Source organism: Mastomys coucha, unplaced genomic scaffold, assembly GCF_008632895.1.
Source record: "Mastomys coucha isolate ucsf_1 unplaced genomic scaffold, UCSF_Mcou_1 pScaffold22, whole genome shotgun sequence".
NCBI lineage: Eukaryota > Metazoa > Chordata > Mammalia > Rodentia > Muridae > Mastomys > Mastomys coucha.
The window spans coordinates 174,786,222-174,800,420 of NW_022196905.1; the positions used below are offsets into that span (position 1 = coordinate 174,786,222).

Genomic DNA, 14,199 nt, shown 5'->3' on the forward strand with positions numbered 1-14,199 from the left:
TGTGTGTGTTGAGAGAGTTTATGTATTATATGTATAGTATATATTTTTAAATGTGTAATTTGATATTAACTAAAATTTTTTTATCTTTAAGGCTTTAGGGGACCAGATACTGTTTGTAAGTCGTCCTGATAAGAAGAAAATACTATTCTTCAATGATAAAAGCTGTCAGTTTTCTGTGGATGAAGGTGAGCCATTTTGTGCAGATCTTAAAAGTTACAAGTATAGTGCAATTTTGAGGTGATGAAGCTTGCAGTACTTACGGTTGTGATTAATATTGTGTTGGTGGTGTTTAGCATCACCTTCTCTTAACCTATAGCTAAAAGACACATATCTATTATGTTACATCTTAGAGTGCGTTTGAAATGCTGACTTGAAAGGTTTTAAGTGATTTGTACGTGAAATTACATGTAGCAGTTTGTGGTTTAATTTTTTTTTAATGAATGTTTTTGCTGGCTTGTACTTTTTTTGCACCACTTGAATGCTTGATGCCCACAGAGGCCAGAAGAGGGTATTAGAGCCTTTAAAACTAGAGTTACAGATCACTGTGAGCCACCTTGTGGGTACTTGGAATCCAGCCCGGGTCCTCTGGAAGAGCAGCCAGTGCTCTTAACAACTGAGCCAACTCTCTAGCCCTAGTTCCTGTTTTGTTTTTTTTTTTTCTGTTTGTTTTTTTTAATGCTGATATCTCACTTGTGCATAGTAGAATTTAGTTTTGAATCCTGTGGCTATTACCTTAGTTTTTATTTTTAAAAAGTTTTATTACTGGCTTTGGTGGCCCAGCACTCAAGAGGCAGAAGTTGGTCAATCTCAGTGAGTTTAAAGCCAGCCTAGTCTGTATACCTACTCAAAGTCATCCAGGGCTACATAGGAAGACAGTTTCATTGTAATATGGGACTGGGTGGTACGACGTTTCTTAGTGTTTATATTGTGGTAAGCATAGTTCCCTCATGTCTTCCTTGTCTTTACTCCCATGGATTTCTTTATTGTCATCATAAGCTGCAAAAGACTTGAAGCATGAGGTGAAAATATAAATATTTGTTGGTGACTGATATTCTCTTGGGAATCTTTCAGTTACCAAATTTTGTAAGAAAGAAATTCATGTTTTTCCTTTATGGCAATTGTATAGTTGTATGCTATGCCTTTTTGACTTGATCTTCAGAATTTATGAGGGGTGTTTGTCTGTGAGTGTGTGTGCGTGCGTGTGTGTGTGTGTGTCTCTGTGTGTGTGTGTGTGTGCGTGTGTGTGTGTGTGTGTGTGTGTGTGTGTGGAGTTGAATCCCATACCTCAAATTTGCTGGGCAGGCACTCCCACTGAGCTCCGTCTCCAGGCCTCTAGCGTATTCTTCTCGTCTCTGTTTCACTATCTCTTTCTCTTTGCCCAGCATGAGTATGCCACTTAGTTTATTCAACCTTTGCCTTGGCATCTTTGATGTATCCACATATTCTCAGTCACATAATAGACAAGCTTGTTCTGCAGCATGTCTGCTCTGGAAGATGTTTGAGTCGAGGTGAGTTGTTGATAGAAAAGAAGTTGGAATAGCAAACTAGCCCACTGAAAACTTCTCGAGAACAGTTGTGGAGCCATTTCAAGAATATTATTTGTTTAGCAGTAGTAAGACCATGTTATTAGCTGGGCAGTGTTGGCACATGCCTTTAATCCCAGCACTTGGGAGGCAGAGACAGGCGGATTTATTATTATTATCATTATCATTATCATTTTAGATTTATGTGTTCTGTATACAGCATTCTGCCTGCATATATAACCACAGGCCAGAAGAGATCCCATTACAGATGGTTGTCAGCCACTACGTGGCTACTGGGAATTGAACTCAAGACCACTGAAGAACAGCCAGTGCTCTTAACCTTGAAGCAATCTCTCCAGCCCCCAGCTTTGTATTCTTAGTCTTCTTGCTAAGCTATTAGTATTTCCTGTCTCTAATGTGATTTTTCTAAGAATATTACTGCTTAGCTTTCTTAGCCATTTTCTGTTTTGTGTGTCTTTTACTTGCACTTATATTATTTAATATTGCATCTAGCTTAGTTTGTCATTTTATATGTCCTTTGTTGGTCTAAAATCTTATTGTTTGGCTGACAGAGACAAATGGGAGTTTTTATTCCCTCACCCCTCCAGATTATAAAAGTAATGTATATGATTATATACATGTGGTAAAATTTCACATAGTAAGGAACACATTTTTTTTAGTAGCTTATTCTTCTAGTTTGATCTCTGCACTACAAGTATTCTCTAATGTGTAGTTGTGTAACTCAACTGTATGTACGTGATGAGTAGACTCTAAAGTGCTTGCCAGTGCTACAGCTCTGTCTGCTATGTTGGATACGGTGTATTGGTGAAGTAGCCGTATAACTCAGGAAGATACTGGAGACCGAGGAAAACTGTTTTGCTTCTTTTAAGGTCTTTGTTTTTGCTTATTTATTCAATCTATTGTGAAATGTTTTTCTAGATTTCTTAAAACACAGCCATGCTCAACACTCCTGCAGTTGGACTAACCTTTGGTGTCAGATATTTGGTCTCTGTCTCTGTTTCATTTGAACTGAACCTGGGTCCTCCACAAGAGCATTATGCACTCTAAATGACAGGAACATTCTCTGGACCCATTGTTAAGATTTCTACTTCAGATTGGTCAAAGTCTAAGTTCTTTGCCTTCTTTTTTTGTTAAAGTATTAGATTTCTTAAATACTTGAAAGTGTTCAGTAAGATAGTATTGGATTGGTTGCCTTTCACTTTGACAGTATACTTGTTATGTCTTTGTTTTTTGTTTTTTTTATTTTCTGTTTTGTGTGTCAGTCACAGTAAATTGTGTTTTCAAAATAATCTATTTACAAATTGCATCTTACTGGCAATCGATTTGCAGAAGATGGCTTCTAGAACCTTTTTAATTTTCTCTGTTATTCTGTTCCTTAATTGCCAACTTTTTATTTTTGGCATGGCTTCCTTAATTCTTGTTCAAACTATTATTTTACTTTTATTGCTTTTTGTTGTTTTTACTTTAACAACATATAATCTGTCAGATCACTTGCTACCTATTAAAAATTTGACTATTTACGCTGAACAATGATTAATCGGACATTAAAGTTTCACACAGTTTTAATGGTTTTGTTGATTTCCTTCAGTACTTTGTGTAATTGATATGTTATATATTCTCATGCAGTTTCAAATCTGTGTGTGTTTTTGAATGATAGGAGTTTAAGGATTATATTCATACTCATAGAGTGTCCCCTCAGTTACATTGTGCTATTTTACTGCAGTCCACTTCTTATATTTTATTAGAGTCCTACTGTAGCTCACATGGTTTTTTGCCTGGCTTTTACTTTCACTTGTAGCTTCTTGTTTGAGACATTTCTATTGTGGGTGGCTTTGGTTATCCTTAACTTTTAAGACAATTTTATTTACTTATTTTATGTGTATGGGTGTTTTGCCTGGTGCTGGAGGAGGCCAGAAGAGGGAGTTGGATACCCTGTAAAAACCATCATGTGGGTGCTGGGAATTAAACCTAGGTCTTCTCAAAGAGCAGCCAGTATTCTCAACCACTGCTATCTCTCCGATTTTTAATTGGTTCTGGTGCCATTTTATATTTCTGTCTTTTATGGGCATCCTACCCTTCCTTTATTTTGAAAATTGTACAATTTATTTTCTCTTACTCTCTACCAACTTTTTTTTTGAGACAAGCATCTCACAGTCTTTTTCTGGCAGTTTAGCCTTACTCTATAGCCCTGGCTCTGTTGATCAGGTTGAACTTTAACTCAAAGCTTCCTAAAGTGCTGGAATAAAAGGCATATGCCATGTCACCAGGCTTTCTACAAACTTTTTGTTGTTTTTGAGAGGTTCTGGGTTTTTGCTCAGTCTCTGAATGCTTATTTGTAAATCTACTAAAAATTTGTTCTGTGTGCTGTAATTATTAAGTGAAGAACTTCCACAAAAGGGTTTTATTATTTTTTTCTTACATTTATTTATTTACTGTGTGGAGGACTACTTGTAGGGGTCAGTTCTTTTCTTCAAGCATGTGGGTCCTTACAACTGAACTCGGGTCATCAGGCTTGGTGAAATGCTGTGCCTTATCACCATCTTTGACGCTTACATTGTGAAGAAGACTATCCAAATCTAAAAATATTATAGATAGCCAATTCACTAGCAAAGACATAAACAAGTTTTTGCCATGCTTGTTTAGGGGGAAGGTGAGTGGAGTTCATAGATGACCTCTGTGAAAATAGATGAGGTTACCTGAAACCTGAGCCATGTGGAGCCAGCCAGAAGCCTGTCCATGTGTCTGATGGTGCACAGATACCTGCTGGGGCTAGTCTAATGATGTTTGTTTAATCAGATTTAGTAAATTGTCATTTTATGACAGCCATTTTCTTCTATTCTTCTGGAATTTAAATATAACAAAATTTAGGGCTGGTGAGATGGCTCAGCGGGTAAGAGCACTGACTGCTCTTCTGAAGGTAGTGAGTTCAAGCAACCACATGGTAGCTCACAACCACCCATAATGAAATCTGATACCCTCTTCTGTGTACTCATTTATAATAATAAATCTTTAAAAAACATATATATATATATAAAAAATTTTTAAAAAATATTTTTAATTTTATGTGTATGGGTGTTTTGACTGCATCACATATAAGCATAGTTGCTGTGGAGACCAGAAGGCAGCTTTGGGTTTCCTAGCACTGAAGTCTGAGATATGAGCTGCCATGTGGGTGCTGGGAATCAAACCTTAGTCTTCTGGAAGAACAGTCAATGCTCCTAACTACTGAGTCATCTCTCAAGCTCCAATATAAGTTTATAAATGTATAATTTGTTTAAAAGTCAGTAGAATACCCTAAATGTAATGTAAATGATTATATTTAAAATTTTTTGAATATTACTAAGTAGTCAGGCATAATAGTTATGCCTGAAATATAACATAAATGAAGTAACTGTCAACTTAAATGTGGAGTCACCATGATTCCACATGTATGGTATATGATAGCTATAGGTAACCAGTAGATGTTTGATGCATGGGCAGCATATGTGCTGTAACTTGTGATTTCCTTCAGTCATTCCGAATTCTTGGTGAAGTTCTAGAAGGTGAAAAGTGTACATTTCCTGTGGTTTACAATAGTAAGCCATTCTATCCACAGTATACAACGTAGGAAATGGAGAATTCAAGCCACACAAAATAGTTGTGAACAGTATTAAGTTATAAACTCCATTTAATATAAGCTGATATTTTTTAGTAATTAATACCTTCTAGGAAAAATGTAAGTACACTGTAGCTGTTTTCAGACATACCAGAAGAGGGCATCAGATCTCATTATAGATGGTTATGAGCCACCGTGTGGTTGTTGGGATTTGAACTCTGAACCTTTGGTAGAGCAGTCAGTGCTCTTAACCACTGAGCCATCTCACCAGCCCAAGGCTGAAATTTTTGTTGTTGCTCTAGAGGGTTGTTCTGTGCAATATAGAACTTTTATCAGCATTTCTGGCTTGTTTAACTGTCAGAGACACAGCTTCCCCATGGTGTGAGGCCATAACTGCTTCCGTATATTACTAAATATCCCTTGGGAGGTAGGTTTGCTCTGGGTGAAGATTGGATTAAAGGTTCAGTTAATATCTATAAAAGAAAGAAAATGGATTGAGATATGTTCTTTACCTTTAAGTACTTTTCTCATGGGTTCAGTTATTTAGCATACTCAATGGAAACGTTTTTATTGACCTTATAGGCCAATAAGAACATCATTTTGCTAAGTGTGCTATTCAGTAGATTAGGTGTATTTCAATTTATATGTTCAACTTACCAATGAGTTTATCAGGATGTAACCCATTCATTGTAAGTCAAACATCTGTATGGAACAACATGCTACATGATAATTTTATAATTATACAGTGCTCTAGAGACATTGTAGGGAAGAGTCATGGACAAGAGCCCTGAGGATAACATGATTTTTTTAGTAGAGATCGATATAAATCACTGATGTAAAATTAATCTTAAAAAGTTTTTGTTTGGGCTGGAGAGATGGCTCAGCGGTTAAGAGCACTAACTGCTTTTCTGGAGGTCCTGAGTTCAAATCCCAGCAACCACATGGTAGTTCGCAACCATCCATAATGAGATCTGATGCCCTCTCATGGTGTGTCTAAAGACAGCTACAGTGTACTTAGATATATAATAATACTTAGATATATAATAATAAATCTTTAAAAAGTTTTTGTTTATGATATAAATATGTATTTCCATGTAAGACCAATTGCAGAATATACAGATTTTGGAACTGGGGTATTGTAGTTGAGTGTTTGCCTAGCGTATATGAGGCTCTGGGTTTACACCCTAGCCCTGTATCCTTGTACCCTCAGTCATGGCACACTGTGATATTTGTCTTTGATATGGTGGCATCAATGGTGATGTTTGTTTTAGCCCACTAGGTGTCAGTCTCCACTCTAGAGCAGAAATGCTCTTGAATGGACAAGTTTCAAGCAAGTGAAAGATCACCCTTAATTTTGTTTATAATAAAAGCATATGTCCAATAGTTTGTCCTGTAGGAATTTTCTTAATCAGAAAAGTAAACAGAATATTTAGACCAAAGCATGTATTTGATTTCAAAAGGATATTTATTTCCTTAAACCAGACTCCTACTAATTTAGATATAATATAAATGTTGGTGGTCAAGAGAATGCAAGAGAATAGTCCAAGGAATTAAATCTGTAGCTTAGACAAGATCCCCTCTCTCTGTAAGCTGGGAATTTTGGGAGGGGGGGTTCGAGACAGGGTTTCTCTGTGTAGCCCTGGCTGTCCTGGAATTCATTCTGTAGACCAGGCTGGCCTCGAACTGAGAAATCTGCCAGCCTTTGCCTCCCAAGTGCTGGGATTAAAGGTGTGTGCCACCACTGCCCGGCTAAAGTAGGAATCTTTACCTCGTAAGTTTATGATGATTAAATAGAAAAGGAACCTGGTACCTAATTAGTACATAGGAGTTGCTAGCTGCTAGCAGTAATATTGAAAATATAGTACCTAAGATATAAGTTGTTTTAGTTTACCTATCTGGCCACTTGTTATCTTGACTCAAGGTTTTGTAGTTTTGCATTTGACTTAGTTAAATAGGAAAGAAGTAGATTAATTTTAGTAGTCTGGGCTGCATTTGCAACTGTCTTCTACAGCTACATAACTAGTGGCTTTTAGTATTTCTGATGAGAATCCCTGTATGTGGGACTATCTCCTCATTGCTGGTAATTTTCTCTTTTAGAAACTTAAACTGTTTCATCTTTATTCTTAGAGTTCGAGGACCCTTCTAGTAGCTACCACTGTTGACTCTTTACTTTGCACTCTGTTGCTCTTTTCAGTGATTATTTAGTTTTATTTTTGTGGTACCGTGGATGGACCTACGTCCTTTTGGATGCTGGGCACGGTCTCTACCACAACATGCCATCCCCAGAGCATTATATTTTGATGGCTTGGTAACATGTGTTCCATATATGTCCTTTAGCACAAGTTTTATGCAGATGGAACATTTTCTTGTGTATCTGTTTGTCTGTCTATCTAGCCATTATGTTGATAAGAGTGATGCTTGGTGTCATGTATGCCTATGGCCATTTTGTTTGTTTAAGACAGGATCTGTCTACATAGCCCTCTCTGTCCTGGAACTCAACAGAGTTCCTGCCTTGGGTTCCCACAAGGTTGGACTGTAACATGTAAGCTGAAATAAACTCTTCCTCCCTGAGTTGGATTCAGTCGGTGTTTTATCACAGTAACAGACAGCAAAACAGAACACCTTTGCGTCAGAAATGCTTTCACAAGCATAACCAGAGGTGTGTCTTGTAGGTGACTCCCACTCTAGTCAGGCCAACAGTGAAGACGGTCTGTGACTGTTTGCCTATCCACCTACATATCTGAGATAAGAGTTTTGCTGTTTGCACTTTGGCCCACTCTTGAACTCAGTCTAGTCCCAGTATTATAGTATATCCAGCTTAATTTGGTTTTCTTTAAATCGACTTGACAGTATTAAAGAGAATAAAGATTCATCTGGGTAATGGTGGCCCACACCTTTGGTCTCCCTCCTTGAGAGTCAGAGACAGGTGGGATCTCTGAGTTTGAGACCACCCTAATCCACAAAGTTCCAGGACAGCCAGGCTACAGAGAGATACTTGGGGAAACAGCAAAATAATCAAAATTACCTTGTCTTTTAATTTGTAGTTTCTTAGACGTGTTTTATAAACTTAAAAACTTTATTCCATTTTGTACCATTATTGAACAATTTGTGTCCTCAAATATGTTAGAAAGCAATTAAATTTGGGGTCCTCTCAATCACTATTGAAATTTGCCTTGTAATCTAATGTTCATCTTAAATATTTGAGTAGCTATAAAATATCTATATAGTTTAATTGATAACAAATCCTGTAACAGCATTAGGCTAAAGAAAGGCAAAGCTTCAATAAAAATGTTTTATTTTTTATAATGGTAGGTGTGGTTCATGCCTGTAATTTCAACACATGGGAGGTTGAGGCAGGAGGCTTGAGAGCTTCAGGCCAGGCAGAGTTATATAGCTAGACCTTGGCTTGAAGCATAAAGTAGTGTAGTATGGCTCAATGGTAGAATCCTTGCCTGGTATATACAAGGCCCTGATTGGTCATTAGCACTGCCAAAAGAGGGAAGGAAGGAAGGAAGGAAGGAAGGAAGGAAGGAAGAAGTCAGGAAATTTTCTCTGAAAATGATTTAGTAGCCATGTTTTTAAAGTGAATAGTTAAGTTTTGTTTTAAAGCATGAACAGTATTTATCTTAGATTGGATTACTATCGCTATATCACTATGACCAAAGCAAGTTGGGGAGGAAAGGGTTTATTTGGTTTATACTTGTACAGAACTGTTCATCATAGAAGGAAATCAGGACAGGCTCAAACAGGGAAGGAGTCTGGAAGTAGGAGCTGATGCAGACGACATGGAGGGGTGCTGCTCACTGGCTTGCTCCTCGTGGTTTGCTCAGCCTGCATTCTTATAACACCCAGAAAAAAACAGCTCAGGGCTAGCACCACCCACAGTGGGCTAGGTCTTCCCCCATCAGTCACTACTTAAGATAATGCCCTGAAGCTGGATCTTATGAATTCATTTTGTCCCTAGAAATGAGGTGCCCTCATTTTTAGTTTGTATCATGTTGACATAAAACTAGCCAGGACAGTGTATATTTTGAGGCCCCATGTTAATGAACAGATTCATTTGTCAGGCCATGGCTGACACTATCCTAGAAGGGAAATGCTTCTATGACTGCAACAATAAATCTTTAGCATTCAAGCTTTTTTTTTTTTTTTTCTTTGTTTGTTTGTCAGTCACTTACTTATTCTGTAGGCTTAGCCTGGCCTTGAAATCACAGAGATTAATCAGCCTCTGCCTCCTGAATGCTGGGATTAAAGGCGTGTGCCATCACCCCCTGGCAGCATACAAACTTTTGCACATATCAAATAAAAAGGCAGATCAAGCAGTTTGTTTTCAGAGAATTTAAATTTTAGTGTCACCAACAGAAGCATAGTAAAAAGTCTCTTGAATGAAATTAATCAATGAATAAGGGATATTTTATTATAAATTGAACACAGCTTCTTTAACTTTTGCTTATTCAGATACACACACACACACACACACATATACATTTGGGTTATATACAGAAACATAGTTTTCATATGTTGGTAAACTAGAATAACGAAAATTTTGATCTAATGCTGGAGTTATTTTGTGTAGTATACTTTCTATAACAACTGAAATAATTAAAAACAAAATAACTGTGGTAAAATGTAAAAGTTATTTTGTGTGTTTTCTTGGAATTAGAAAGATGTTATTGTTTGATCTGTCATTACTTTCTTTCATATGTACTTGTAAGTGAACGATATATATTCATCTCATGTAGGCTGAATCATCACATTCTTAGAGTTTGGCTTTTAAGGGCTAGAGAGAGGATTCATCTGTGAAGAACACGATTCCTCTTGTAGAGAACCCAAGTTCAGTTCTCAGCAGCGTCAGCAGGTACCTCCAAAATGCTTGTAGCTTCAGTTTCAGGGGATCAGACAACCACTTCTGGACTCAGCAAACAAATGCTGAATGCATGCATGCCTGCCTGCAAACATGTACAAATCTGTATGTGCATGCGCACACATATATACACATACTGATAATTTAAAAAAGAAATCTTAAACCCCTGGCTGTTAGGTAGTTGGGAACTTCTAGCTCCCTCATAGATCCTACCCTTATGCCAGTGCCAGGAGTCTGAAAATTGAGGACCTTCTTAGTGTATGAGGGAGCTGAGTACAGAACAGTTATCTGCTGTACAGTCTATGAACAGCTGTCTGAAGAAAAGATGAGCTATGGATACTCACTTCCCTGAGACCAACAGAAGGAGCACTAACCAAAAGAATGTAGTGACAAATTGAAAGTATTCCTGAGATTATACTGATGACTGTGAAGACATAGGGCTCAAGGGGGATTTGGATTCAGGGGTATAAATTACCCCTCCACGCCCTCCTCCCTAGATGCAATCACATTCTTAGCAGTGAAGGCTGAGGCTGTTCTCCAAGAGAACCCATGATTTGATTTGATTCCCAGTCCCCACCCACATGGCGGCTCACAGTTCTAACTCAAGTTCCAGGGGCTCTGATGCCCTTGTGGCCTCCACTTCCCTGCTCACATATGGTGCATAACATACATGCAGGTGAAATACTCTTAGTAGCGTGGAGTTCCAGAACACTCAGGCAGATTACAGGAGAGACAGTGTAACAGGGAAACCCAAGACTGGAGGTCAGCAGCCACTGAAAACACTTCTGGCAAACCAGGCCCTGTCATGAACACCAGGAGTGGCTTAAAGAATTGGAAGTCAGTCCATTATGGCTCATGATAGCAGAAGATCTTGCTGACCAAGCTTACATCCTGACTAGATTGACTCACTCTTTGCAGAGGAAAGGCGTTCCCATTTCCAGGCATACAGACTGTTAACTCTGATTTCAACTGTCCTACAGAGGATGTCCTGCTTTAAAAAAAAAAAAAAAAAAAAAAAAAAAAAAAAAAAAAAAAAAAAAAAAAAAGGCATAAAAAGAGACAAAGGAAAACAATATACTGTTGAGCCCAGGTCAGGAATGAGATCAAATTCTTAAGACACAGATATTTAACTACTAGATACAACTGTTCGACACAGAATTGTAAAACAACGGTTAATGTTGAGCTAAGTAGTAGAAAAGGCCAGATCAACTGTATGATGAAGTGGAATACGTCACCTAAGAAAATCTAATGATAAGTAAAGTAACAGAGCTGAAAAACAGCTCCAGTACCTCTAAAGTAAACATGGTGTAACCAAGTGGAAATTGAAGCTGAAATGCAAACAGAAGAAAGTGTGAAAAACCAGACTGCACCCTCAAACTGTAGGACAGTATCTGATGGTCTTCATGGATAATTTGAATCTGAAGGAGATGGTAGAAGAGACAGCTGAATACTAGTGGCCAAGAATTTTCTTGAACTAATGACATCAAACCAGGTTAGATCTAAATCGTGGGCACATGAGATAAGTTATCCCTCAAAGAGGAAAACATCCAGACATGGTTTATTCAGACTGCTAACCACTGAAGATGAAGACTGTGAGAGGAAAGACAGAGTCATTACAGAGGAACAGATAATCACAGCAGAGCTCTTAAACACTCTGGGTGTGCCGGGCGGTGGTGGCGCATGCCTTTAGTCCCGGCACTTGGGAGGCAGAGGCAGACGGATTTCCGGGGCCAACCTGGTCTACAGAGTGAGTTCCAGGACAGCCAGGGCTACACAGAGGAACCCTGTCTCAAAAAAACAAAACAAAAAACAAAAAAACTCCGGGTGTGTCTGTCGTTCGTCTTCATTGACTTGACTCCTGCATACATAGGAGATAAAGAACCTGCCTTTTCTGCTTGTAGATTCAAAATAGTTGTGAACAGTATTGAGTTATAAACTCCATTTAATATAAGCTGATATTTTTTAGTAATTAATACCTTCTAGGAAAAATGTTGGGAGCAGAATTTTCAATTTTGGCAGCATTAACATTTGAGGCTGAATTTTTTTTTTAAAGATTTATTTATTATATATAAGTACACTGTAGCTGTTTTCAGACACACCTACCTCCCAAGTTTTTCTGGCACACTTTATTTTTTGTGTGTGGATGTTTTGCACTCATGTTTATCTGTATGTACTTATGTGCCCTGGACCCACAGAGGCCAGAAAAGGGCCTAATCCTGAAACTAAGAGATGGTGTGAGTAAGCCACCATGTGGGTGCTGAGGAAGCCAACCAGGGTCCTCCAAGAAGAGCAGTAGGTGCTCTTAACTGCTGGGCTTTCTCCAGCCACACTCACCCCAAGACATTATTAAAGAGACTTTGTTTCATTTTCTGCTTTTATATCTTTACTAAAAATCAACTGAGATATTTACTTTGACTGATGTTAAGATAAATCCTCTCTGCACCTGTATACTGTTTTGTAGGTTGACACATCTTTATATTTATGCTGCTTTGATTACTGTAGCTTTGTAATGTGGTTTGTGGTCATGTTGTCTTTTGCCTCCAAAACTACTCCTTTTAGTTTAAGATTCCTGTTCTAGTCTTTTGTTAAGAATTGTGGCACATGCCTTTAATCCCAGCACTTAGGAGTCAGAGGCAGGTGGATTTCTGAGTTCGAGGCCAGCTTGGTCTACAAAGGGAGTTCCAGGACAGCCAGGGCTACACAGAGAAACCCTGTTTTGAAAAAACTAAAATTAAAAAAAAAAAAAAAAAAAGAATTGACACTGGGTGAGTTATAAATCAAAGAGTCTTACTCAGAGGCCTTCTTCCTGGTAGAGTTCTGTGATGGTGTAGGGTGCCACTTGTTGAAGGTGTGGGAATACACCAAACATCTAGCTAGACTGGCTGTATGAACTTTGACTCTTGAAATAATGTAGTAGTCGCTTTCATGTATTCACATGCACATTGCCTTAGTCACCATTTGTTTGTTTTAGATTGAAAGAGTTTGGAAAAAATTTTTATTATCTTTTTTTTTTTTTGCATGGGTATTTTGCCTCATGTCTGTAAAACTTTACTATCTCAGATGGGGTGTGTGGGGAAAGGCTTTAAGGCTCTTAGTGAGCCCGTTCAGTAAGGCTGCCTTTAAGAGCAGAATTTGAAGCATAAAGGCCTTTTGTTTTGTACATGTCCAGTATGAGAATGAGATATGTAGGCTAGACACCTACCTTTTCCCCTTGTTCATAATCGTGTTTTCAACCTACCCTCCTCCTCCTCCTCCTCCTCCTCGTTGTTGTTGTTGGAATGAAAGTGCTAATTGCCTCTCTTTCCTTTCAAGATGGGAGAAGCTTCAGTTACACCACCCTCCTCTAAGTAAATCATAAAAAGTAGAGTACCGTGGTGGCCCTGTCACGCTGTCTTCCAGGTCATACCGCCTTCTGGTGCTGTCTCCAGCACTTGACATACTTTTGCCATTTTCTCTTTCTCTTGTGTCTGTGTCTCTGTCTGTCTCTTTCCTTTTTTTTTTGGAGACAGTGTCTCTCTATGTATCTGCATTGTTTGCCTGGAACTTGCTGGTAGGCAGGGCTGGCCTTGAACTTGTGGAGCTACCTGCTTTGCCTCCCAAGTGCTGGGTTAAGGTATTTCTTTGTTTTCTTAGTGAAATCTAAGATGTGTTAATTCAGGCCCAGGACAGATAATATTCAAATTGAGTTTTGATCACCAAGATGCTGTGATAACTACTGTCTTGTTGGTACAGAATTCCAGAAACTGTGGAGGAGTGTCACTGTGGATTCGATGGATGAGGAGAAAATTGAAGAGTATCTGAAGCGACAGGGTATTTCTTCCATGCAGGAATCTGGACCAAAGAAAGTGGTATGTATTCTTTAGAAAAGCAGTTTAATCCCTTCTTCTCTGAACAGTTAGCTGCTCCTCATCCTGTTCTCTCTCCAACAGTAAGGGAGTGATTCCCTCTGATGGAGACAGCACAAAAATTCACCGCCTCTCATTTTATTGACTTAATGCCCAGCAGAGTTGTATTATGCTTTTGTGCCTGCCTGTTCTTTTCCAGTGCAGGTTTATAAAGCTTTGTGGTATCAGAAGGCACCAGGTCTAGTTGGAGGCTGGGTGTGTGCTGTGAATGGGGTGTTTGAGGCCAGACCTCCAAGCAAGAACCAGGAAAGGCTCAGAACCCTGTGCCTGTGCTGCTGGTCTTGTGCTTGT

General features: G+C 38.6%; 1 protein-coding gene across 5 annotated transcripts in view; it reads left to right on the forward strand.

The window, feature by feature from the left end:
• Gtf2e2 (general transcription factor IIE subunit 2) overlaps positions 1-14,199 on the forward strand; it is a 48,418-nt gene that overhangs the window by 33,442 nt on the left and 777 nt on the right. For all 5 annotated transcript variants that reach the window (XM_031339516.1, XM_031339515.1, XM_031339517.1 and 2 more), the window contains 2 exons: positions 92-185; positions 13,736-13,851. In XM_031339516.1, coding sequence (XP_031195376.1) covers positions 92-185; positions 13,736-13,851 — 210 coding nt within the window. The remainder of the gene's footprint in view (positions 1-91; positions 186-13,735; positions 13,852-14,199) is intronic.